Source organism: Branchiostoma belcheri, unplaced genomic scaffold (assembly GCF_001625305.1).
Source record: "Branchiostoma belcheri isolate BF01 breed outbred unplaced genomic scaffold, Haploidv18h27 scaffold31, whole genome shotgun sequence".
Classification (NCBI taxonomy): Eukaryota; Metazoa; Chordata; class Leptocardii; order Amphioxiformes; family Branchiostomatidae; genus Branchiostoma; species Branchiostoma belcheri.
Genome location: NW_017803921.1, coordinates 118,069 through 145,646, shown reverse-complemented (window position 1 = coordinate 145,646; position 27,578 = coordinate 118,069). Strand labels below are relative to the sequence as shown.

Here is a 27,578-nt window from a genome sequence, read left to right as displayed (position 1 = left end):
ACGATGACGTACAAGTCTGTGTTAAAGTTCCCTGGCCCTAAAAGGTGGATGCAATTATCTCGGGCGCATCTGAATCAAACAGGTAGCCGTTTTACAACTCTCCCGCACGCTACCGTACAGCTGCACACAGTTACTACAGATGAATGTCCTCACAAGACCCCTTCACATCATGGTTGGGCAACATGTTAGGTAAGCAAAAAAAGTTACTCATATAACATGACACTGACCTCACGAAAGGTTATAGATACTGCCTGAAACCCTTGAAAGTTTCCAAAGTCATATCCAGTTGCTTGAGTAACTGGGGTTTTTTTTTGGCGAATCTTATTAGCGGATGTCTAACCTTCACTGACCTATATGTTAGGTACCATTGTCAGTTGGCCCGTGATCAAATCTATCTGGAACAGAAGTCCACAAGTAACCATTAACCCAATGTGCCTTGTACGACCCGAAATGCGAATATCGGCAATTAAAAGTTTGGGTCATATGTTAGGTCTGGTCGGTCCGGATTTCACATACAATCCTCATCACGAGTTCACCGAATTCTCTGCTTCTTTTTCTGGCAAACTTTGAAGTTCCAACCCCAAAAGGACCCCTTCACATCATGGTTGGGCATGTTAGGTAAGCAAAAAAAGTTACTCATATAACATGACACTGACCTGACGAAAGGTTATAGATACTGCCTGAAACTCTTGAAAGTTTCCAAAATCATATCCAGTTGCTTGAGTAACTGTTTTTTGGCGAATCTTATTACCTGGATGTCTAACCTTCACTGACCTATATGTTAGGAAACTTGGTCAGCTTCTTTTTCTGGCAAACTTTGAAGTTCTAACCCCGAACTTTGCCATCGTCGTATAAGTAGCTCAGAAAAGAAAGCGAATTCATTTTGACTGGTCAAAGGCGGGAGATCTTTATCTTTAATAGTAAATATTCGCACGGCTTTTTCTCGAGCATGCACAACAGTTATCTACTACCCAAATTTCGTAACTCTACCATGTCCAGATCACGAGATATCAAAACCGGATGTTCCGCTGCAGTACCATGACAAGCTGTCGGGGGGCCCAGAATCTAGTAATTTTGAGGACTCTACTAAACCACACACACACACACACACACAAACGCTTCCAAAAACATAACCTCCTTTGCGAAGGTACAAACGGTTTGAAAACATGTACAAAGATACATGTAATGTAGTACAAATTCTAATTTTGTGGTCCATTTTAGTTACGTATACAGATCAGTTTTTGTGTCTCTATGCCTGACATTGCCAACTGCACACAATGCAGCATTACCATACCTACACGGTGCTATTTTAGTGGATGCTACCTAAAATAAACGTCTGGCCGTTTCCAAAAAACCATATCCAGTTGCTTGAGTAATTGGTTTTTTGGCGTATCTTACTACCTGGTTGCCTAACCTTCACCGACGTATATGTTAGGAAACTTGGTAAGTTGGCCCGCGATCAAAAATCTGCCTGTGACACTAGAAAGGCCGACATTTGCTTTGGAGCAAATTCAGCATGGCTTCACCCCATTCCACATGCAAACATGTATGAATAACGTCATCCTACATACAGAATATATGTTTGCTGCAAACTACGTACAGAATATATCATGTCAGCGGTAACGATAAAAGTTTAGCTATTCTCTAACATGTAGCATATAAGATTTAAACATTTTTTTTCTGCCAAACTTTTAAATTTCAACCCTGCACACAATGCAGCATTACCATACCTACACGCACGGTGCTATTTTTTCCTGTGGGATTTGAAGGGTTGCAAAGTACTATAATGGGTATGGGGAGAAGTCTGTCATCTCTTATTAAATATCTCGTCTTCAAAGAGGAACCCGTGGTATATTTGAGCTTGTTTGTTAAGATTGCTTGAAATCACATGTACATTTCTATCGGTGTCACCGCCCACGAATTGATTCCGTATGATAGAACTTCATCAGTAATGTTTACTTCTAAACTATAAACAGAAAATACACAAAGAAGGCACTTCAATGAAACAGAAGACTGAACATTGCTTACTGGGTATGCAATAAACGCTGATATCAATTACTTTCATCACTTTTATTCCGTGTCGCCATGCAAACGATAAAACTTTTATTGCGCGTTCCCGCCAGGGGGTTCATCAAAAATCTATTTCCATGTTTTGCTTGAGCGGAAATTTATGAAACCTGCTCGTCTGAAAGGCCATAATGAGGAATAATGATGGTATAAACCAGGCCGTAAAAACAACACTTTGATTCAAGGACAAATATCTAAGACCTAAAAACAAATAAGCTGCACTTGACAGAACCCTCCCTGTATGAAAGAAGTTACATTATGATATGTAAACATATATGTATTTAAATATACTATAAATACATATAAATTAAGAATATAAATATAAATCTCTCTTAATTTATAAATATAAATATAGATATCTATATCTTTCTATATATAGCGCGCGCGCGAGAGAGAGAGACAGAGAGAGAGAGATGGAGAGAGGGAGGGAGAGACAGAGACAGACAGAAAGACAGTCAGTGAGACAGAGAAGCAGACAGACCAAAACACAATACCTCCATTTTCACGGAGGTAAAACACGTCAGAAACTATGTTGACACACACACACAGAGGAGCTTAAAATAGATCCCGGGTGGCAACAGGTTTATTCATCATAACACATTGGTGTAAGGCCACAGCAAGTGATTTTCACGGATGACATCAGCGCGTGCATTACTTTTCGCCTGAGTTTGAAATAAAATTGTTGCCCTCTCAGTGTGATCAACATGCCAAAAATTTGATTTTTGTTGCCATACCGGAACGTGGATGGCAGATGAATACACAAGGCTCTGCTTTATTGTTTGGTATTTTGCTTTGATGCAGTGATGTGTTTCATTCCTTTCATATATGTGATATTCCCACTGAATCGAAACCATGTGTGCAATGATTGAAAACTTTGTTTTCAAAGTTGTTTCAGTGACAAATGGACGTAGTAATAGTTGTCAGGAAATCATTTTGTTTAACAAGGTTGATGATGTTAAAATTTGAAAATGTAGGAATCTTGTTTTTTGGCCCACCTTGTTTTGTTTTCGCCCTATCGCATGAAGACTGCGGAGGATGTCATCCATAAAATTTACTTGCTGTGGCCTAATGTATGTAACAGAATCTCTTCGTCCTTCACTTACAACGTTTCGGCATCTGTTATTACCTTACATTCCATGTATTCCCCACCAGGCACACAACGCGGGCTAACAAGTACTAAATCTAAATCACAGAGAAAAACTTGCCGGGAGAGTTTGGCTACCACAGAGTTCGTTTGCCCGCGCAAATGTTACTTACCCTTACCGTGGGTTACTCTACCTCCTGGCTAACCATATTTTTGCCGATATCTTCTATCCAGAGCTGCACGTAGACTCTACCGTACCTAGCTTCAGAAACTGTTGGAAAGAGTAGAAATTGGCCAAATTGAACATTCAGATTGGCACCCTGCGCTCTTTTTGCTAACTCCCCTGGCATGTCTATTTGGTTAGTCTCTAAACTCATTCCAGTCGCCCCTGAAGCCTGGTAGAGACTAGCTAATCCAGAACTTCTTAGGAAGCCCTCACCGAGGCTACAGTTTGCTCCGCTGCGTCCGAAGCATAAAATCCCGGCATAACAATATGATAATATCGTTATCACGCATATTTTACAGACGAGAGTTGCTAAGTTGCTGACCTTATTCCATCCCCAAATCCCTTATACAATTATCGATCGAGTGAGGAGGATTTGGCTGTCGCGGTAGTTTACACTAAATACACCATGTACTGTAAAAATACAGGTGTCGTGTAGCCAGTGCCTCAAAATAGCGTCCGCCGGAGGGCATCACATGTACATACGTGCAATCATCGGTTCGATAGACACCGATCACACCGGTCCGCTGCCTGGTGTCGCTCACTACGCAGGCAGAGCCTGAGCAGTCAGCTTCGGAACGGTGCCGGTGGTCTAGGTGTCTGCTCGGGAAGAGCTGTCTTGTCTCAAACGTGAGTAGTGGAGACATTTTATTGAGTGTGTTCTAATATAGTTCCACAGCTCGCGTTCCCACCATGTTTTGTATGTGTACACGTACTGTGTCTGACTCGATCAGTATCCTGGTTATTTCATCCAGTTATTATGGCATGCTTGTGCGTTTTCTATTAACCTTGGGGAGCAATCTGGAGCGATGGATCTAGCTAGAGAAGTGTGTACATGGATCTAGTTTCTGTAGAATGAGGTGAGCAGTTGGTGGTGTAAATAGGTGGTGTGTACAACTTACTATTCTGATGTTGCTGTTGGTGGTGTTTGATTCAAATTCAAATTTCAGAGTAACATGGTTACAATGTATTTCAGCCATTTTTTAAAGAATGCTTGCACATTTTCTAAACCTTCACGTTGTGTCTCACCTTTGTTGCTCTTGCGGACAAGCAGCTAGCTATCATGAGGGTTGTTTAGTGTGGCATAAATCACTTCGGCCTGTTGTACACAGAATGGTTCTCGGTTGTTTTCGCATATCCTGAACCATGTTTGTAACAAATCTACGTTCTTGGATACGCGGGGACTAACCAAAACCGTGCCTGGTACCAGTCCCAACAAGGCATAGGACTAGTAGACACTGCTCAGTTAATGCTGTGGGTTCGAGGCAAGCTTGGACCATCGCACTCGTAGTGTGTTACTGTTCGCTTGTCTTAGTTTGGCGGTTCTTCATTAGCCTCTACCAGGCTTCGGGAGGCGGCTGGAAAGAGTAGAAATCGGCCAAATAGAGAGATAACATGCCAAGGGAGTTTGTCTGCTGGGAGAGAACATTTTGCCGCACCCTTTATTCGCTCTTAGGTCATGACATCAATGGCTATCTTGAGATTCGAACTCAAAACCTTGTGGTCTTGTTCCCAGTCACAATAGCATGATTCTATACACGCCATATTTTCTCAACACTGGTATAAGCCTCGGTGAGACCCCCAATTGTCCCCTGTTCTATTTATGGAACTGGGGACAGGATCTAGCGTGACTGCGGAGGTCATCTGTTAACAATGAAGGATTGTTTTCTTCATCATTTTACCCGATTTAACAAACTTAACCGGGAGGATGCCCAAGGCCGGTATGTTGCCTACAACGAGCCTGTCACGTATGCTTATATTTGTGCTTATAATCACTATGAGAGTCTGAATTCCCTGGATTGTTTTGGATGTTAGAAATTAGATTTTTTTTCACGCAACAAAAGACAACTGTCTGGATCCGAAAATCATTATCATAGTATATTAGGACTACTGAAACGCTGGTCTGTAAGTGTCTTAGTTTTTGTGAAAAGATTTTTATGAAAAATATTCTCGTGTCCATCGCTATTGTCTGCATGCAGTGCGTTTGTTGAGTCTGTGCCTTATATTGTTTGTTATTGTAAATACCACGGACCGTACCTATATGCCTGAATGGGTTAGGGCTATAGGATCAGGCTCGGTTCAGGATAGTCTCTGCGTATCCAAGAACGTAGACCTGCCCCCTACCTAGCCTCCTTCGCAGTCTTGTTGGGCGTGGGCGTTATTTTTGTGAGCGACGCGAGTAATATGCGGCCGCGAGGGACGATTTGCTGCCGAGGGAGCAAATCGTCCCTCGCGGCGGCATGTTACTCGCGTCGCTCACAAAAATAAAGGCCCACGCCCAACAATACTGCGAAGGAGGCTACCCCCTACCATGGTTCTGGATAGGCGGGGATTATCCAGAACCGTGCTGCGAATAATTAGGAATAAAGCGTGGATCTGGATAAATCAAGGTTCTCGATACAACACCTGTAGCCCAGCCAGCCGGACCTTTGTGTGTTTACGGAACCACACAGGCTACTCCCGGGTATACAGGCGTTACGTCAAATTTATCTCTTCTGATCGCTACATGTTTTCAAACCTTGAAATCGGAGTGGTCCACATCCTGTACCGGCTATTGATTTCTCTATGTTTTTCTTGGACATATTTGTGTGGGTACAGAAATATTGTGTGATCGGTAATCCGGCATTTAGATCGCGTGGTCACCGGTTCGAATCCTGTCACCCTGTCAGTATTCTGTATCCTGATTTTTTTTTTCGCGTTATGTAGTTCGGGGTAACAGTGGAACAAAATCGTTAGCCTCTACCAGGCTGTAGAAGTGACTCGCCCGAATTGGAAAGAGAATTTGACCAGATAGACGGATAACATGTCAGGAGAGTTGGTCAGCTAAAGACCGGCAAATTGTACTCCTTTAGCGGACCAACTCCCCTGGCATGTTATCTGGCCTCCTAGGTCAGAAACCTCGTCGAGGCTTTGTCCTGGCCGGCAGCTCCGTTTTTTTACGGCGTATATAATCTGCTTGGAGATTACTACATGTAAACTGCCGAACAACTGTTGGAATAAAACCATACCCTCTATTTCCGTTAAAAATAGCTCACTCTTAATCTGACTCTCTCCCATAGCTTAGTCAGCCGGAAATGAGAAAAAAACAAGAGAAAATAACAGTTATTTGAGCAGCTTGAACGTGCACGGGGGTGAAATTCGACTCTAATTTAATTGAATCCGTTTCGATTCTTATATGAAGGCAGGCGTGGCCTAAATCCGGTAAGATTGCCCCCGAAGGCGGGGTAAGGGTACCATTTTAAGTCTCATGAACATGCAAATAAGGACGTGGTTGGGTGGTGTTCCGTGGCAAGGCCGCAGGAAGGTCGAGGATGTGCGACAGGTGCTTAACACATTACGGACACGGATTGAAAACGTGCCTGTCTCTCAGACCGCCATTGATCATATAATGAGGGTATTAATTAAGCTGCGGGCGAAAAGAAAGGCGGCCTTCAGAAGTATGATATTTCATGACGCACGTGTAAAACGACGTTACGTTAGCCCTTCTTTGATATAAGAAGAAAAACACGCAAAACACCCGGCTTCCGGTTGAAACCGCCTATAAGGGTCAAGGACTAACATGTCTTCCTGAAGTCGCGTGTCGTAGTCGCGTGTCGTAGTCGGCTCAGGCCCAAGAGGTCCCGGGTTCGAATCCTGCCCGGTGTCACCGATCTTGTGCCCTTGGCAAAGGCACTTTACACGACTTTCCTCACTTCACTCGGGTAGGACGTTAAATGGAGGTCCAGTGTTTGGGGAGAGCCACACGCCACGCACGTTTAAGAACCCACCACATATATATAGAAAAGAGTAGGGGACCTTCCCGGTGTGAGTGGTTCAAACCTTACAGTCTGAACATCTTGAAGAGGTGATAGCGACCTGTTATGTCAATCCTTCCACAAATGCGGTAAATCTTCATAAAATAAAACAAAACAAACATAAGTCGTGACAATCCTGGCATCACGACGGTCGGTTGAATCGTTTAAAAAGTTAGGCTAACCTTGTTCCCAGACTTATTGGAGCGGCGGCGATTTTTTTACACCGGCTAAAGGTTCTCTACTGCGATAGAGAGAGCTATACCGATAGGGAGTCACGTCTCAACCAGATAAAAGTATCCGCGGATGTAGATACGTGTATTAGACTGCAGGGCTTTGCGTTTATTAGACTGCGATACGTGTATTAGACTGCAATACTTTGTAACATTACAAATCACCAGCACCAAGCAAAGTTTAACTGCACCACTCATTTTAACTGCACCACTCATAATCAGAATTTAGGGAGCGTGGATCATACAAAAACTGTTTAGAACATACGCATGCATGTACATGGACCAGTGCAGGTTAGGTGCGGGTGGATATCAGAAATACCTGCACAGCTCAAATTTTCCCTGCAGTATGATGCATATGTAGGTGGTATTTCCAGCCCTGACAGTTTATGTAACCACTACCCTCGTTAACGAGCAAGCCTCTGAATTTGTGCAACAGCTGGTGGAGATTTCAGCGTAACATCGCCACTAATAATTTTGTTGTCACCATAATTGCGTTGTCACTATAATTATATTTTGCTGAAATCTACCAGAAGAAGGGGTGGAGCTAGAATACAAAATGGTACTTCAAAGGAGACGTTAATAGAACAGAGGAAATAAACAGCTCGAAAAACACGGACAAAGAAACCAGCTGTTCCCTGTAGGGTATTTATGACAGAATCTGTACTGGGATGTAGTAAAGACCAGGTAGTGGGTGAAAAAACAGCATTCTCAGAACAAACCATGGGTACAAACTATGGGAATGTACAAACCACTACGCGCTATCATGATGGTAATAACGGGGCTGGTTGTCATGGTACTCGTACGTACTCTCTAAGCAGAGGTTTAGGATAGTGATGATTCAACGCACTGCATCGAAAAAATGCTAAGAATATTGACTTCGAAAATCCAGTTTTACTGTCTGAAATAGCTTTGGATGCCTTTAAAATGTTTGCCATGCCTGGTGTACAGAACAGTGGTTTGATGTAGTTTACCGGTCAAGCGAAACAGAAACAAATCGATGAGTCTTCTGTGGCGAAATCTCCCGAATACTTTTACCGTAAAACCTGATAGCCCACCCTAATTATACCTCTTCGTGAATTCTTTAAACAACCCAATGAGATACCGATAAAAACTAGTATTCACCAAACAGAAACCAGACAGTTGACTCTTTACCCAAGAGTTACCCAAGTTTCCTTGAAACAAATCCCTCCTAATCTGAATTGTCTGGTAAGCTGAAGTTAAGGTTATGTCTTTGTCCGTTGTAATTCTTCTTATTCAAAACTCTAACCCAAAAGATAAAGAAAGCTGGAATATCTATCAATGTGGCCCTTTTTCATAACGTTTACTTAATTACTATTCTACAAAGCCTTAAGTGTTGAAACCATGGCATGCGTAGAAGACATACTATTAAATGGCCGAATCTGACTCATGGACCCTAATTAAATTTTAATTTAAAAGAAACTAGATAGATGTCTGTTTCGCTCGGAACGTTTCCTGACTTTTTAAGGCCTAAGAATAAAACGAGGAAATACTATATTTTGTCAGTGTACAGTGTTTTTAATCGCATTTTAATGTAGTTTTTATCGATTTACTCTGTGTATTTTAAACGTTGTCAAATATTGGCTCAATTCATGTTTTTTTTTAAACTTTTAACATGCCATGCCAATATGAATAAAGCTGAATCTGAATCTGAATCTGAAACACAACATTAATTTTCGTAGGCCTATAACTGTTCAAACTTATTTCAAGAAGTACATCTCTCTCTCAACCCCATTTCTGCAGGGTCGATATGCTACCATTTCCAGTAAGTAGAGAGATTCAGTTATATTTGGTATATCTCAAGGTCTATAGTCATACATCCTGCCTGGCCAGAACTGTGGCTAACCTGCTCAAACTGGATAAGCCGGCTTATTTCCGAAATTCCTCCAACTCGCCAGTGTTGCGCGTTTCCCTTTCTTGACTTAAATCTTCCCGAAGAGCGCATCAAATTCTATGAATCGCAAATGCGGCTTCAGAATTCCATGCATGCTTAATTATATTACTTTCCTATCTACATGTACTGACGCGGGAATGTGTACAAAGCCTATACATTCAAGAACGTCACTAAGTGTTTTTGGTCTTTTGATTTCTGTAGGTTACGTCTTTGGAGGTATCACTTCAATAAGAGTTGACCAGACGTAACCGGAATTTTAGCCGGACATGTAAGACGAGAGCTTTGTGGTTGGGTCCAGGGAATAGCACTTGGCAGCTATACGGGTAACTCGTAATGCGGGTAAATTCGGGGTCTCGTCTGGGGCATAATTCAGGGAATAGATTTCTATGCAGAGGTGTGATTTCCAAACCAGGGCCCGGCCGGGCAGTTTGCATCAACGAAAAATTAACATGTCAATACTATAACACTAAAGACTATAGACTAGTATATGATAGCACTCATGGTTAGTTTCTAAACGTTTTGTGTTTTCTTCTCTTTCATAGCGTACTTTTCGTTCCCAAACGTTGCCGGGCCCCGGTTTGGAAATGTGACATTAGCATAAAGCACGTTATGCTTAGGTCACACTTCCTAGTGTGTTACGCCGAAAGGCGGTTATACCGGCTATACAGATACAGATACAGATACTTCCACCGGTGCCCGTGCGTGGTGTAGCCCCCAGCCGGGCTCTGAAGTCGGGAGGACAGCAGATGTTGTGGCACCCTTCGTTTCCAGTGAAAAACCTATATCGCTAACCCAGAGTGATGATACCCCGTAGGCACCCTATAAATGTAATTAAAATGGTCCGGGCACCGGAAAGGGAACTGACGGTGTGGTCACAATTAGGTTACGGTATATTTTTGTCAGCGGTCCCCGGGTTGATTTTAACTCCCAGTAAAAAAGAATCCAGGGCCCCGGTGGGGACACGTCCGACAGTGGTTTTCAAGCTCCTTGCTATATATAATAAATTTTGATCACATACTTGCAAATAACAAGGGGATAGCTGGTTAATACCTGCACCATGGCCGTTAAACCACATAACCATGCCATCACACATTTACGTATACAAAGTGCTTTAGCAGCAGCAATTGTTATATTGTATAATGTGCATTTCTTGTGCTATTTCTATGTAGTGTTATATCTTAGCTTTGTTAATTACTATATGTTCGATGGCGGCGCTTACTCTCTACTCTAGCAGACCAACACCTCTGGCATGTTATCTCTCTATCTGGCCGATTTCCACTCTTTACAGTCGCTTCCCGAAGCCTGATAGAGGCTATTTAGTCCCAGGGACGGGGCGTTAAGCTGTGGTCTGCTGTTCATTGTATCCTGTAAATACTGTACACAGAGCAAGTGTGAGAGCCTGTCTTCACTGTCACAACCAGTGGGAGGTTAGCTCTTCAGTGAGCTAAAACTGGATCTAGATCACTTTCCTTTTAATAGCCCGTCTCTGTGGGATCCATTACGCTTGTTTGAGACGTGCGGGTGTGAGACTGCGGTGAATTGGCATTTTCTGTTCTTTAGTGATACATGTAATTAATAATCTAGCCTAACCACTAAGGCGTTGCCCTGATCCGACTATACAATAGATACAATAACATCTGTATTTATATCTCATTACTTATTCATGAGTCAGTATTTATATCTAAAATGAAAGCTCACATGTGTGTGTCGGTATATGCTATGATGTGTGAAGAGTGACATCTTTGTTCAACACAACCATAAGAATTTCCAAATGATCGCTCTTACATTGTACGTCGACCTTCTTTAGAAATGATTTACATGTATTCATCCATCTCATTACTTATTCATGAGAAGAAAGACCGAGAAGTGGTCGTTAATATTCGAAGGATATCCATTATTTCGTCTTGCGGTATTGCCTGTGGCTAAGACATGTTTTGAGAGTGTTTATGAAGGTATATTTGGCGCTTCCTCCGTGTAATATCTGTAGACACTGGTGGTGCGACAGAGGAGTAACATCTACACACTGGATGTTTAAGGGGCTTCAAAATCTCTGAACTGTAAGTACTTATTTCAGTAGTATCGTCAATCGGCAAGAGGAGTTGTTCACAATACTTCCAAGGAAGGGTGATCTATATATATATATATATATGTGTAATGTTAATCGTTCAAATCGAAGGCGTCTTTTTAAGCCCGTGTCACACATAGCCTCATCAACTATTCCAACCATGTGGTTGTGAGTCGGTCGGGAGCAAGGTCGGCCGTGGTCTGCTGGTGTTCGGCGAGATTGGCTACTGTTCGTGAGCCAGCAGAATGTTGCAAAATGTTGTGACTCTGATTTAACTCAGATTTTGCTTAGTTGGTGGTTAAGGAAAGGTGCACTAGCTCTGACAGCGGTTTTAACTAGGCGTTGGTTGTTAGTGTTGTTTCTCAGCTTGCGTCTGCGTCAATTTGAGCAACAGGTTATTTGATCAAACGTTACCCGGATGGTAGCTATTTGACGACACTCTAGTCGATACAACAGAAATCCAGTGCCCATGAAGATCATTTGGGGACAGTTTAATGACTGTATCAATGGAAAAATATACAAGGGGCCATCAAAACAGCATCACATATTGCCATATGTCAGGGTGTCCTTGTGTATAGCAGGATATATGTAGTATGCATTTATCGTTTGGCTGGTGAAGAAAAAACAGACATCAGAACTAAAAAGAAATCGCATTAAACACGTCAAAAATGTATTACTTAGTAGAGTAGAGGTTGTCACCAGTAACGTTACAGGTTTGCCTGTACACAAATGCGGGTTCAATTAGCTGTAACAAATGTATGACCTATGTGTTTTTCACAGCCGACAAAATCTTTTAAAGCTTTTAGATCGCCGGAAAGGGCATTTAGCTGCGCGAGTACCTTTATACGGATGGTACATGGCGTCGCCTCGTCGGCTCGTATGTAGACTTTATACCAGACAAAGTGTTGTCAAATCCAGCCTTTAAAATTTACTTCCAGGCCCATGAAGCTACAGATGATGAATAATCATGACAGGTCTATAAATAGAAATATCAAGGACAGGTCTTCATTTATGACTACCAGCATGCTGAATACCACCTCCTATCTTGTGTGGTGACCTTGGCCGTAAGGTGACGCGGTGAAATCGTCCCGCGGGTTTTACAACAAACCACAGCCGGGTGTTCCAGGCGATACCAACCTCTGGGAAGTCGTTTAAGTTGGAACAATTATAGCTTCGTTATACGCTTTTTTCTGTCGTTAGGCTTATGATGGGGTCACATTTCCAAGGCGGGGCCCGGCCGGGCTGTTTCGATTAGCGTGTTGGCTTTGCAAGACACAATGGGAGCACCCTCATGTAATGGTTAACATAGCCTTTCTCGAAGTGTAAAACGTGTTTTAACATTTCAAAGACGAGTATATAACTTTATTGCGCAACAATTGTACAGTGTACAAAGTATGGCACCTACTAACTTAAGCAAGTACATGTCAACTACATTTTCATAAGGCTAACCTAATACAAAAGTGGGTGGCTAGTATGAGATAGGTCTCAACTTATACAATCGTTGGAGGAGTTTCTAATATCCATACAGTCTTTAATATATATCCCTATGTATAGCATGTAGGGGTTGTCACAAGTCAATATGTACTTAAATTTTCTTTCCACGTTTATTGTGGTGAATGCTGGGAAAGATATATACAAAACAGCATAGAAAATACCACCCCACACAGCTGCGCGCCGGCTATCTTTGGAAATGACTTTTACGCGTCGTTTACCAAACCACGCTGCGACTCATACATGTACATGGAAACCAGCAAGCCCCCCAAATCCTGGCCATTAAGAACCTCTTTGGGAGCAATGGGCGGATCAGAGCTGTCTCGTCTAACACGATCTCTAGTCCTTAATTAAAAAGACTTAGCTATATTCGGCGCACCAGCGCTGTGCCCAAGTGGGTGGGATGTTCGCCTTGCTTTCGGTACGTCGTGAATTCCATCCAAGATCATACAAAAGACTTACAAGTGGTACAAATTGCGTTATCTGCTTAGCACTCGGTATTTGGGAAAGAGTGTGGTAGTTAAACACACACCACTATTCTACTACTACTACTACTACTACTACTACTACTACTACTACTACTACTACAACTGCTGATACTACTACATGCACTATTACTACTACTACTACTACTACTACTTCTACTGCTGCTGCTGCTGCTGCTGCTGCTAATACTACCACTACTACTACATGATACTACTACTAAATACTAATACTACTACTAAATACTAATACTAAAAAAGGGACTTGACAGTTTGTGTTCATCATGTTTTCGTTGTTGTTCACGTTGCTGGTGAGCCTTCAGTGCCCCTACTGTGTATCTCGTGTTACAAAGAGTATTCATATTACATTTTCTATGCAAAGCCGTATGTTTCATCCATCCGGAAGACCTCGAGCGATGAAATGATATTTCCACGTCTGCGTGTTTCCGGCCGTGTGTAGGCTGCCGTAGCGTGACGTCCCACCCGTCAGAGCGTGCGGATGTGGAGCGGCCTGATGTACTCACTCCGTCCGTGCTCCATCACCCTGTGACGTAGTTAGCGGCAAACCCCCCAGGCACCATGCCGGTACGGTGGTCGGTTGCCGCGACTCTCTACTGCATTCTGCAGGTAAATCATTTTTGTTTTTGTTTGTTTGTTTGTTTGTTTGGCATAACCGGTAAACCACCTTTAGGCAATGCCGCGACTCTCCAGAACCAGACTCACCAAACTTACCAGAAAAAGTAACTCATTCGTTATCGCCTGAAATATATGAGAATGTTCATAAAATCATATCCATGCTCATTAACAGAATCCCTAAATTCTATACAAATGTCATGTTTATGTATCTTACAATACATCCCGATACTTAGTCCTTCTGACACCATCACCGTTTCAGGATGCAATTAGATTAGCGACGCCTTTGACTGAAGGCCCCAAACAACAACAATTAATGAAATTTATAAGCAATCAAAAGATCTTACATCTTCGTTTTTGAAAAACACCTTTATTTTTGCCCAAAGGTTTGAAAACATGGTGATAATCAAATCTGCAATAGTTCTAGGATAAACTGAAATTAGGTTTTGGACACCTCAATCCTTGGTGATAACTGTGTTTTGCTTAGATGTGTGATCTGCTGTAGCTTATCTAATTTGTGGGCAATCAAAGGATACCAATAAATATATGACGTACATCTAGACGTAAACAATTAGAAGTCATATCATCTAATTTGTGGCTCATGAAAGTATGATGCGGTGAATAAGACGCTCTATGGTTATTGACGTCAAAATATGTAACAGTTATTATGGACTTTTTTTAGCTTCTGATTATCATTGTCGTGCAATAAAGTTCTTGTATTATCAAGCAAAGATGTAATACTGACAGCAAAATGAACATAAAAGTATGAAAATTTTTAAAAAGAACAAATAACAAGTCATGCAACTCTAACTACACCTATGTAGAACCAATATCTACAAGAACAGTTTTATCCCTGGAACAGCTTACCCAGACATGTCACCAACTCATCTATTCTCAGAGAATTCAAGTCTCACTGGGATACTTCAAATCCCGTCTTGTGGCCCAAGTAATGACATGTATCATTGCTGATGAATAAAAACTACAAATATACATTGCATGGCCATTCAATATTGCCGCTGACTGTAAGACTGTCTGTTCCTTCCGTTTGCTGTCAGATGTGCGAAGTTGTCGGCACCAGCGGCACTCAGGCCAACACGCCCATAAAACTCCCCGATGGCGTGGACGTGTTTAAACTCATGACTCTGGTGTGTCAGGATGAACATAAGGACGCTCGTCTCTACACCACAGGTAGGGAACAAGAAGATTGAGTAGGTTTTTTTGTATTCACAACCACTTGTTTAACAGGAGTTGACGTTTTGTTAATCAATTAATTGATGACCGTCTAGGTGTTACTGGTTCACTGTTCAATGAAGCTCGTTGTGGCTGGTTCACTGTGCGTTAAACTGAGTGTTACTGGTTCACTGTGCACTGAAGCTTACGTGTTAATGGCTTACTGTGCACTGAAGCTACTTGTTACTGGAGTGGTTCACTGTGCACTGAAGCTTACGTGTTGATGGCTTACTGTGCACTGAAGCTACTTGTTACTGGTTCACTGTACACTGAAGCTACTTGTTACTGGTTCACTGTGCACTGAAGGGAGATGTTACTAGTTCACTGTGCACTGAAGCTTACGCGTTGATGGCTTACTGTGCACTGAAGCTACTTGTTACTGGTTCACTGTGCACTGAAGCTTACGTGTTAATGGCTTACTGTGCACTGAAGCTAAGTGTTACTAGTTCACTGTGCACTGAAGCTACTTGTTACTGGTTTACTGTGCACTGAAGCTACTTGTTACTGGTTCACTGTGCACTGAAGCTAGGTGTTACTGGTTTACTGTGCACTGAAGCTACTTGTTACTGGTTCACTGTGCACTGAAGCAAGGTGTTACTGGTTCACTGTGCACTGAAGCAAGGTGTTACTGGTTCACTGTGCACTGAAGCAAGGTGTTACTAGTTCACTGTTAACAGAAGGAAGCTAGGTTATACTGCTAACAATGCGGTCCCAAACTGCGAAATAATTGTGACATAAATAGATATTGTTATAACATGAGGTTCAAATTGTTAAGTATTGTTATATAATACTGGTGCTGTTCTTATTTTTTCTGCCCATCTCAGGTCCCAGTTGTAACGCCACGTGGGACGGCATCACGTGCTGGCCGCCGGCTCCCGCTGGGACACTAGTGAGCATGCCCTGTCCCGCACAGCTTCGTGGGATACAGTATGACACTACAGGTGCCGATCAGTGCTGACATGTCACACATTACCAGCAAAAAAAGAGTTCAGATTTTAAACATTATTGCAAAATAAATACAATCAAGAGGATATTGTTTTTAAAAGATTATTTTCATTATACCAATTGTTTCATTAGAGACCACATGTTTATTAGCATGAGTGTCAGCCTTGTTAGCTGTCGTCCTCTCCCAAAGAACCACTGAGAATTAGGGGAGTAGAAACTGAAAGACACTCCTGGTCCCGGGCAGGGGATCGAACCCACGCCAAACCCGGGCACCAGTTGACACCCCGACGCTCTAACCATTCAGCTAAAAGATCTAGACCCCTCGGCCAGGTCAGTTGGTAGCGCCTATAAACCGCCACTGTTACACTGTTCACTTGAGGGAAATGGTTCTGCTGTACTATATTTACTGGTCTTTAGTTTGGTCCTTGTCGGCCATTTGATGAGGCGTTTAACACAAACGTTTGACGTCAAACCAGCTTTTACACCCATTACATGTAACGTTAGCTGTAAGCGGCGTAATTGCAGGAAAACACTGACAGACCTATTCTCAGGGTCTAGACGAGCTGAACTGGTAGAAAGAAAAGGTCTTCCCCACCAATAAACGTCTATCTTCCCCGTAAAGACATGACAGTGAAGGACTACACATGATGCGTAGTGAAATTCTAGTGTCGTTCGCTTCAGCAAACACGACGTCAATAAAAACACATTTGTGAAAAGTACATGAAGCACTTTCTGTCACATCGATGAGTTAACGTGCTTGTGGCAAGTGCCAGGTGCACGTGAAGTGCTAAATTCGGTTCGTTTTTTTTATAATAGTTCAGTTGTATACTTTTTGTATAGTTTTTTATACTACTGTTCGCCGCACCGTGCCCCTTGTCAGAATGTCTTGGTAATATGAATAGACTTATTATTAATAGTAAGTCACCTTTCTTGGCAGAAAATGCAACGAAGCTGTGCTACAAAAACGGCACCTGGGCCAGAAAGGCGAACTACATCGACAACTGCCATCCCATCAGCGCTAGCAGCAAATCTGAGAACGCAGAAATGGTAAGAAATTTATTCCATGAACGTATCCATGTTAAAACTTATATACTCTAGATACTGTGGAAGGTGGTATTGAGATCTTTGCAATCAAACATGTCTTGATGTATAAGGATATGGTTGAGGGTGGTAAAATGCGGTGTTGGAGAGGTAAAATGCGGTGTAAAAACAAGGAAAGGCTCCACCTTACAACTCCCAGCCTTAGACACAGCAATGGGGTAAAAACCCTCTGTCTCTGCGCCCTCAAAAAAAGGCTTCGGGCCCTACCTACCTTGTCCCTTGACCTCCTGGTAGTTGGGGGGACAGGGCAGAAGGGAGGATGCCTCCAGGTCTCTTGCGGCAGTCATCCTTTCAGGCAGGTTCAGCAATACCCATTCTGTGATGTTGTCCTGCCAGGACTTTCTCTGTCTTCCCCGACGGCGTCCTCCTCCCAGAGTGCCCTGCAGGATTCTCTTTGCCAGGTCTTACGGGACCACCTTTACCGTAATTGTATTTACAATAAAGTCTCTCATTATTTGTCCTGGCTAGGAGCGCCATCTTGAGAATGCCAAGCTGCTGAACAATGTTGGCCACGCCATCTCCCTGGTCTGCCTGGTCATCGCCTTCGGCCTGTTTGCTTATCTGAGGTTAGTTAAGAGACTGTTGTACAACCAAGACTGTATAAAGCCCTGCTATATTTGGTTGATGATGATGGCAATACTTATCTAATGATGATGATGGTGATGATGATGATGATGATGATGACGAAGGGTGCTTCGTCGTCATCATCATCAGACGAAGGGTGCTTCATCAAAATAGAAATATCAAAGTAAAAATATATCACAGATTCAGGCTGAATTGAATAATTTCTCACAGCAAGATGAAAACTATAAATTAACATTCACCAACAAATCACGATATATAAAGCTACATATAGCACACATCATTAAAACGAGATTTGAAAGTTTCAAGTAATATTTCTCTTCTCATCATCAGCGCTATTCGGTGATGCCATTTGAGAAATGTCATCATATATTTACGTTACGATCTCAGAAACTGCATGTTAGCTTCAAGTTTGCGCATGTCCTTGCTATGCACATTAGCGCCTATCTATTGAGATTCTATCCTTGACATTGGTACATGTTTTTCCACTCGACGGTAAAAGGTCCGGAAACTACGAGACAGGGAAGAACTTTGCTTTTAACCATTCCACATCTTCAGGACTGCCTTTCAAACCACTTACGTGCCCTTTGTACTTTCCTCCTTTCAGTTTTCCAACGTTAATAGTTGGCATAACACTTTACAAATTACCTTACAAATCCAATACCTTTATGGTGTATGATAAGCTGTAATAATCCACTTATGTCTAATGTTAGTCAATCATTAAATATGAAATGGGCTTGTGGGCTTCAGAATTATTGTAGTATGAATAATGTATTCAACGTTTTAGTTTATTAACATTCAATTTATAAGATGATGAGTGGCTCTGCTTTCCACCGAAAAGCATTCATGCGACCTTCACACTTTCCAGTGACATTTCAATATACTCAGTAAAGTACGCCTCCGGAAAATTACAGGCATTAGGTGCTTCAACCTAATGCCCACCCTAATGTAAGATATTAGGCGGATATATATACAGCCTGTTTATGAATAATGTAAAGCACCGAGAGTAGGTCTGTAATTATCAGTCTGGTTCGAGATCCCAGACCAGACAACTTATCTCTTCCCTCATGACCTCAATGAAAACCGTCCTGCAGGCTAAGTTGAGCTTCTCACTCGTCTGGAACAACGTATTTGTCGATACTGTAATCTAGATAGAATAGAAGATGAACTTCATTTCGTAGTAGAATGTAGTTTGTATAACAGTGCGAGAATTGAACTTTATAGACGGATAACATCGATGTTTCCCAACTTTACACACCTATGTAATACAGACAAATTCACATTTTTAATGAACTTAGACAAACCCCCGATCCTTAAACTTGTATGTTCTTATCTTTTCAACATCACAGAGAAGCGAAGAGAAGTCGAAATTATGTAACAGACGTCGACTGTAGTGCTAGTACTAGATTGATCTTGTTGTGTATATATTTGTGTACTCAAGTTAACCTTTGTACTTAACCCAGTGGGCATGTTTGTACAATCAAGGTCTTTATTCATTAATTAATCAATAATTGTTCAAACAAACAAACAAACAAACAAACAAACAAACTTTATTTTGTCTTTTTTACATAAAGTTTATACATTGCACAGCTTAGTGCGTGTGCGGGTGTATTGTATTAGATTGATACAACCGGTAGACTTATATAAAAGACCCTGCACTGTACATTGTGGCAATGTAGTTAGCTTATGTTCTTTAACAAAGCTTTGCCTGAAATTTTGCTTGATAAAATTGGCGAGTTCAGTTTGGATGCACAATTAGTATACATAGTCACTATTCTTCCTTTTGTCCTGCAGGAAAAACATATACGAAAGATAACAAGATGCACTGCAAATCACTAATTGATAAGTAATAAAGGAGATAACTTCACATGAGGTCCATATACTTCAACTATACAATGAAACACTTCTTACAACTTCATATCGTCCGATGCTGTGCAATAAACTTTCAGTTGGCTACGAATGCTGTGTGTTTCCTAATATAGGAGCATCCGCTGTACGAGGAACAACATCCACTGGAACCTGGTGGCAACCTTCATCCTCAGGAACACCAGCTGGTTCATCATTCAGGAGGTGGTGGATGTGCAGACCGTGCAGGACAACAGCGTACGTCTTGTCCTGCTGACACCTTTACACAATATTTCCCAATAATTTGGTGTCTTAATCAGGTCATAGACCCTTGATTTTTTATGCCCTGCAGTGACATAGTTACTTCCGCATTAGTTGCGTATCGCTGCAGTGTGATGGGTTGCACTAGAAAACCCCCAAATCGTACATATACAGCTGCATTATGTAATATCAGGACGATTAAAAAGTCAATTTTCTTGTCATTTCTTTACAAAGCACAGTTGTAAGTTGAATCAATTGCAACCAAACTCCTTTGTAAGTAAGTGCCATTCAGGAAGTGGACATGCCAAAATATTATACCCTACGAGTGTGTTCAAGTGAAATCAAAATATATTTTTGTCATTTGATTGTACTAGGAATTTGTGTCTACTCTACAAACGTTGATGATGAAGATTGTTACCTTTCTAATAAATGCCCCTTTTTTTCTGTCACTATCACACTACTGGTAACAATCTCCCCACCAACCTCTGCTTGTAGAGTATTTGTGTATGTACATGTCTGTATTCACGAAGAGACTCCTGTTTGTTCCAGTGGTACTGCCGGGTTGCCGTGACCCTCTACAACTACTTCCAGGTCACCAACTTCTTCTGGATGTTCGTCGAGGGGCTCTACCTCCACATCATGATCGCGCATGCGTTCGGGACCGAGCGGATCAAGTTCTGGGTCTACGCGCTGATTGGTTGGTGTGAGTACATGCAATAATCTTTTTTGCACAACCTAGTGTACAGGGCACAGCAGAAGTATGAATGGTATAATATATACACACGGGAGCACCCCAAGGGTGGTTAGATGGGGATAATAGATTTCATCCCTCTACATATAATAACGCTCGCTGGAACGGAAGTTGTCTTTAGAAATAAAGCACAGGCGTGTGTCTTGACTATGGATGGGACAAAGTGAATTTCAAAGGCTTGGCGCACATTAAAACTGTGGGAGTATTTCCACGAAAAGCTTATAGGGTAGGGATTCGGATCACAACCAGAAGCTTATAGAATGACCCTCGAGGTACGAAAAGCTAATTCATCTACTGATTAAATCACGTCTTGTGTAAAATATCACGGAGAGAAGCCATACTTTCACCTTACAGCCATATTTAAGCACGAGATCATAAAGGAGCTTGCTGCACTGATTTTATTGCTTCAAATTACGCTGAAATTGCATTTTACATGCACAGAGATGAGAGGTTTTAAGGGGAATATCTTTTCTGTAAGGCTCTTTCTGGGAAGGGAAACCATTAGAAAACTCCTTGAGATGTAGAAATCAAAGAGGAGCCCTAAGTACCGAAGACGTGGAGGAATGCAGGGAACCACAATTCATACTGAGAAAAAACGTGACTCCTTACAAACTTTGCAATTATTGCAGGAATATGCAGGGTGAACAGGGGGAGACTAAGCCTCTGTGAGGACCGGAAGTCCACGTAATCTAAATTCCTTGCAGTGACAACAGCCGTTCAATTCAGGAGTTTTGAATGATAGAGAACCTCGTCGAGTGAATTCGAACAAAGATGGATACACAAATACCACCCAATATGGAATACTCAAACTCACTCACTCATACTCGATTACTCCGAGAACCATGGCGTCTCACCAGGCTGGAATTGAATATAGCAAGCGTAAAATTACATATGATGGGAGTTTGTTTGAAATAAGTTCACAGATCAGCATACGTGTCAATTCAAACAGGATAGGGGCTAAGTACAGGGGAACTTCTCATGTAAATATACTGCGCTTGTGTTGATGTATTCTTTTCGAATTGTATGTAGAAGTGCCCATAGATTGAGAACGGCCATGTTTTCATGTCTCATACATGTACATCTAAGCTGAAAGAAATCACGATTCTGATTCTGATCATTTAAATTTCTGGACGACTTGAAGAGAAAAGACAAACTTTCAGCTATGTATGTCTAGCGAAAGAGCTACAAACGATGCTCAGTGAACCGAGGAAGCTAATAGCCCTGAATATGTTTTTTCATCGAGTTAAATCCGTACATCCACATATTTCTGTACACTTAAGTGCATAACTTCCATAATGATTCTTTCTGTAATCAAGTCCCTTACTGCCAAGTCTAGATTAAAGTCATTTCAGCTAAACTTGATGAGACGTTTAGAACACGTCCTCGAGGGTTTGACATCAAAGTAGAGCTCTAAGTACGGGGACCTGGAAGATTGGCACCAGAGAACAGGTCATACTGAGAGCACTTTACGCCCTTCTTACAAACTTTGCGATCATTACAAGTACATATCGGGGCAGCGCAGGGGGAGGCTAAGGTGATGGTTTGCCCCGGAATCCTCTCAAAAGGGCAGGACGTTTGTATGTAATGTAATTCCGGTCAAGGCAGTAGTTTTCAAGGACATGTCGACAGCGAATCGCAGATGGACACACAAATTCCGCCCGAGGTGGAATAGCGCAGGAAAATGAACTATAAAAAGACACCATTGCATATGAAGGGATCTTTAAAGAAGCACACAGATCAGTGGAATTGCCAATTCAAACAGGATAGGGGCAGAGTGCAAGGACACTTCTCGTGCAAATTCAGCCTTGTGTTGATGTATATTTTTGGGGTTTGGGGGGCGTAGAAGTCTCCACGGATAGAGGATGGACAGGTTTTTCATTTTCTGTTTCTTAACTTTGAGTTAAAAGAAATTACATATGAATGGAGTTGTGAAGAAGCCCCCGGGCTCACAGATGTCTTAGCGAACAAGGTTGGGGCAAAGTACAAGGGCACGTCTTGTGAACATATACAGCGCTAGTGTTGTACATATGCATCCTTAGCTTTGAAAAGGCAGAGGTGGTGACCGTAAATCCTCGCAAAGGAGTTTAAATCTATATAATCTACATCTTTCTTTGCACGCAAGTGCGCTTTCTGTGTGATATATAGTTGCCTATATGACATGTTAGATTTATCAAAAAAAAAGTTTTCTTGATATGCATTTGTCAATATTGGTTACCCCAGGCGTTCCAGTTCCAATCATTGTCCCGTGGATGATGGTGAAAATCTTCCTGAAGAACGAAAGGTACATATGCAAAATTCTTTATTTACCACCTTTTGTTTAACGAGGCCTGAATTTTTAATGACTGTCCGCCCTCTTCATAATGGAAATTATGACTGGTTCACTGTGCACTGAAGCTAGGTGTTACTGGTTCACTGTGCACGGAAGCTAGGTGTTACTGGTTCACTGTGCACTGAAGCTAGGTGTTACTGGTTCACTGTGCACTGAAGCTAGGTGTTACTGGTTCACTGTGCACTGAAGCTAGGTGTTACTGGTTCACTGTCCACTGAAGCTAGGTGTTACTGGTCCACTGTGCACTGAAGCTAGGTGTTACTGGTTCACTGTGCACTGAAGCTATATGTTACTGGTTCACTGTGCACGGAAGCTAGGTGTTACTGGTTCACTGTGTACTGAAGCTAGGTGTTACTGGTTCACTGTGCACTGAAGATAGGTGTTACTGGTCCACTGTGCACTGAAGCTAGGTGTCCCCCTCTGTCCAGCCACTTCCAGAAGCCTGGTAGAGGCTAGTTGTGAAATAGGTGCGTTACTCGTACCTGCTAGTCTGTCTATCGTAGCGCATGGTATCGTCATCATTTCCAGCAATGGAGCCCTCAAGGTCGTGAAAATCCTTTCGTTTGCATTTAGAGACGTATTCACCCAGGGCAGGATGCTCAAATCGAAATGGAGTGCGCTTTAAGTGATGGAGTTCGTTCACAATCGATTTCCTACATGTTGACTCTACTTTTTTCACCTCCATCAACTTTGCAAGTCAATATTCTCAAGGACAAAAAAAATCTATATGCTTACCAGCAGTTTTCCCCATCGTATAGATGTGAAGCATCCACAATGACCATCTTCACACGAGAGGCGGAATGGGCCAGAATGACCTCTGAATAAGAATTCTTTGTAACACTATTGTGTAGCTATTTGAAGCGTATTTCAAATATTTGAGCCCCTTTAACCGATTTCTCTGGCCCGAAAAGTAACCTGAACCCAGTTGCCAAAACAATATTGACGCCCAGTTTGGTCTGCATATATAATGAAGATAAGATAATAATGAAAATAGTTAACAAAACGTTTACAACATTGTGAACTGCAGATGCTGGATTGACACCTCTGGAGGGTTGGACCACTATGACTTCATCTACCACGGACCCACCATTCTCGTCTTGTTGGTGAGATCACAATCCCCACACTTCCACTAATAAACTTTTATATTGAACTTTTAAAGTTAAGTTCAGTATACTTCTGTCCCACACCATATGGTGTATATGGCGGCGCCCCTCATCGTCTCGGTAGCCTTGGGCCACACAGCTGCGCAAACACTACAACAACATCTAAGTTCTGCATCTGTCAAGGAATCCAGAAATACGTCATGTATGCTTTATTTCTCCTTAGGTCAACTTTGTCATCCTTGGAAACATTGTGAGAATTTTGGTTTTGAAGCTGCGTGCAAGTCCGAACAACCTGGATACAACACACTACAGGTGAGAAGCACGCACACAGACTTAATCCTCAGCCACACATATCCGTATATGGCCTCCCGACCTTACCCCAACCATGATCAAGAATAGGTCGGGGTTAGGTCGGGGCAATGTCGGCTGTTTTCATGTAACATCATCATCATCATCATCCGTCGTCCCTGTCGGGCGGGGTAAGTTGCTGCACCACTGTACTCCACAGGGATCTGTCCGCCATGGTTGATTTGAGGTCTTGTATATCAAATCCCGTGTCTCTGGAGATGGATCTTGGGTAGGTCAGTTTAACACATGCATTTTTTCACGTATACTTTCGGTTACTTGTGTTACAATGTTTTATCACAAATTTATTATCTTAAAATTTTGTTATACTGATTATTTTCATGTTTTTATAGCTCGGCCCATCCAAAAGTTGAAAATTCAGCAAATAAATAAATAAACGTGTGTTTGAATTTGTAGCGAGTACTCGGCAGATGGAATCGGCACGACTCAAAGGATGTCACGTGTTTCCTATAAGTTACAATCAAGGTAAGGGCATATGTGATATCGAAATCATCCAACATTTTTCAGAAAGGAAATGGGAAAATAAAAGGCAATGGGCATTCTAGAGTCACAAATTTTAGAATTAGTTTAGTCCTCCTGGCAGCTTGTCCTGGAACTGCAGGAGCGTTTGTTGAAAAATCATCGAAGGAGGATTACTAAAGAACCGGTTGACAGGTTGTCGTGGTTTTTGTTATGTAGGTAGCGGAAGTGATGCTTGTCATGAATGAATAATAATTATGCAAATCAGGATCTAAGTTCCATAATAAATGATGAAATTCTATCATTTGCAAAATCAATTCGTCCACCCGAAGGGTTAACATCATTTGGCGAAGGTATGAGATCGTGGAACTCTTGTTTTCCTCCATGTTTCAGCATCAAGGCGGTGAAGGCGACCGTGGTGCTGCTGCCCCTGCTGGGCATCACGTACATCCTGTTCTTTGTCCACCCCAGCGGCAAGGGAACATCAAAACTCTTCTTCATCTACTTCAACTCATTCCTGCAGTCCTTTCAGGTACAGATTACTGGAATATATCTTCGATTATCAATCTTATGCTGACGATTTTCACGTATATATAGGAAATAACAATTTAAACTTGCTTTCTAAGGACTTCTAACAACACAGATGACTTTCAAGATATCCGTTTCCTCTGACTGTGTTTCAGGGATGCTTCGTGTCCATCATCTACTGTTTCACGAACACAGAGGTAAGAATGCCCAGGCCTGAGTAAAGAGACTCTTTTTACACAACAAAGTATTATTCAGCCGACGTTTTGGTGAACGTCTGTCACCTTCCTCAGGGCAATTCCGACTGGTTTAAGCCTTAACATCAGCTTGGATAGAGAGTAGTAAAAATCTACAAACTAGATTGTCATGCTAAACACTATCCTGTATATATATATTTGTAAAATCTACATTTCTGTTACTTGTACTTGGCCCTGTGGGGCCTAGACAAATACGGATGATGAAGGTCTTCATTCCTCCTTCGTTTGTAGGTTCAGACCACAATCAAGCGCCATGTGGACATCTGGCGGGACCAGCACTGGTGCACGTCTGCCTCCCCTCCGTCCAAACACATGCCCATGACGAGCATCACGGCCGGACCCAGCAACGGCAACAAGAACGTCAGCATACGAGACACGTCTGCCTACGAGAAGAGCGTCATCGTCCACACGGCGTAAGACGTCCACGGTTTTCTTCTACCGTTGTAAAACAACAATAACAGTGGAAAAGCAAAGTTTTTTTTCTTATCGACACTTGTTTAACAAGAGCTGACGTTTCAATGGGTGCCCGTCATCTTCATCAGGGCTCTTATGACTAGTTCACTGTGCACCGAAGCAAGGAGTTACTGGTTCACTGTATACCGAAGCTAGGTGGTACTGGCTCACTGTGCACTGAAGCTAGGTGGTACAGGTTCTGAAGGTGACACTGAAGCTCGATGTCAGTAAAACAATTATCAGTAAGAATGTAAGCCAAAACGTTGTGAATAAGGAACTTTGCTATTCAATCATTCACCATCCTGATGAAATTATTTATGGAACAAAATGGTTATACATTAAGTGACAGCTTGCTTTTGACTCTTTGGATATCAAACTGTCAAAAAGATAAGATTCTATTTTAGTGTTCAATCCTTCGATTGAATCCAGCTGTCGGAACGACATGTACAGAATCTGTTGTTTGAATGCTGCTGAAGCATTTTAAGTGAACGAATGAAGGCATGGACGGATAAATGAGGAATCAGATTCTATTTTCTTAGTTTGTACATGCCATAATAAGTGGCACTTGTATCCAAGATCGTGAGGTGAAAATGAGTACCATTTTAGGGTAGGGACGTCCCTATGATAAAGCGTAATAGGCGGTCCCGTGTTTGGGTAGAGCCACCACGCCTTTCAAAAAAGAGCAGTGACATGCCCCGGTGTACGACTGTTCACCATCTGGAAGTTGGTGATTCCCTACAAATCACCCTGATGGAGGCATGGCGAACCCCCGTCTCATATTAGCCACACAGTCAGGGATGCAGTACATGTCATTCTTATAAAGTCTTTGTATGACTCGCAACCTACTGAACACTCTACCCACTTGGCTATCGCCACAGTTAAGGTTTGGGTTGCTTTATAAGGTTCAGAAAGGTCACCTGTCGAAATGTGGACATATGGAAATATCAGCCTTTTCCACTAATTGAAAAAATAACCAGACCTATTCTGGCGCATTAGAATGACTCTATTTTAAACAAACTGTTCATACCAAGTATAACCTTTTTCGATGGAACAGTATTTAATACACTCCATCAGTTGAATACTCAAGAAATCAATTGTTTATATGATGATGTCCTTGCACATGGTATATTTTAAGGTATTATATTTCAAAACTTTGTAAAATTGATGTGTGTATATATATTTAAAGAATCTGTATCACATTGTAAGTGTATAAAGGACTGTAGTGTTTTCGTACCTACAGAAGAATTAATTGTAATAACTTCGGAACATTCCCTCTCGTGTACAGAAGCGCAATCTAGATTTTAGCCTTTTATCCTCGCTGCTTGTGGAGTTGACGTCATGACATTAGAATGAACTGTAAGTATCACTATATTTCTATTTATCTCTATGT

General features: G+C 42.0%; 1 protein-coding gene across 2 annotated transcripts; it reads left to right on the top strand.

The window, feature by feature from the left end:
* The first annotated feature begins 13,814 nt into the window (after nt 1–13,814).
* LOC109474508 (corticotropin-releasing factor receptor 2-like) lies at nt 13,815–26,197 on the top strand. 2 transcript variants are annotated; one of them, XM_019774799.1, is made up of 14 exons: nt 13,815–13,975; nt 15,037–15,169; nt 16,036–16,152; nt 17,094–17,203; nt 17,726–17,823; nt 19,822–19,942; nt 20,495–20,648; nt 22,917–22,977; nt 24,053–24,128; nt 24,352–24,440; nt 24,891–24,959; nt 25,347–25,485; nt 25,637–25,678; nt 25,967–26,197. In XM_019774799.1, the coding sequence occupies exons 1-14, from the start codon at nt 13,928–13,930 to the stop codon at nt 26,150–26,152; spliced, it is 1,443 nt and encodes a 480-aa protein (XP_019630358.1). In that variant the 5' UTR covers nt 13,815–13,927; the 3' UTR covers nt 26,153–26,197. The 2 variants fall into 2 exon arrangements, with proteins under 2 accessions (XP_019630358.1, XP_019630359.1); XM_019774800.1 differs by lacking the exon at nt 24,891–24,959.
* Nucleotides 26,198–27,578: the final 1,381 nt, after the last annotated feature.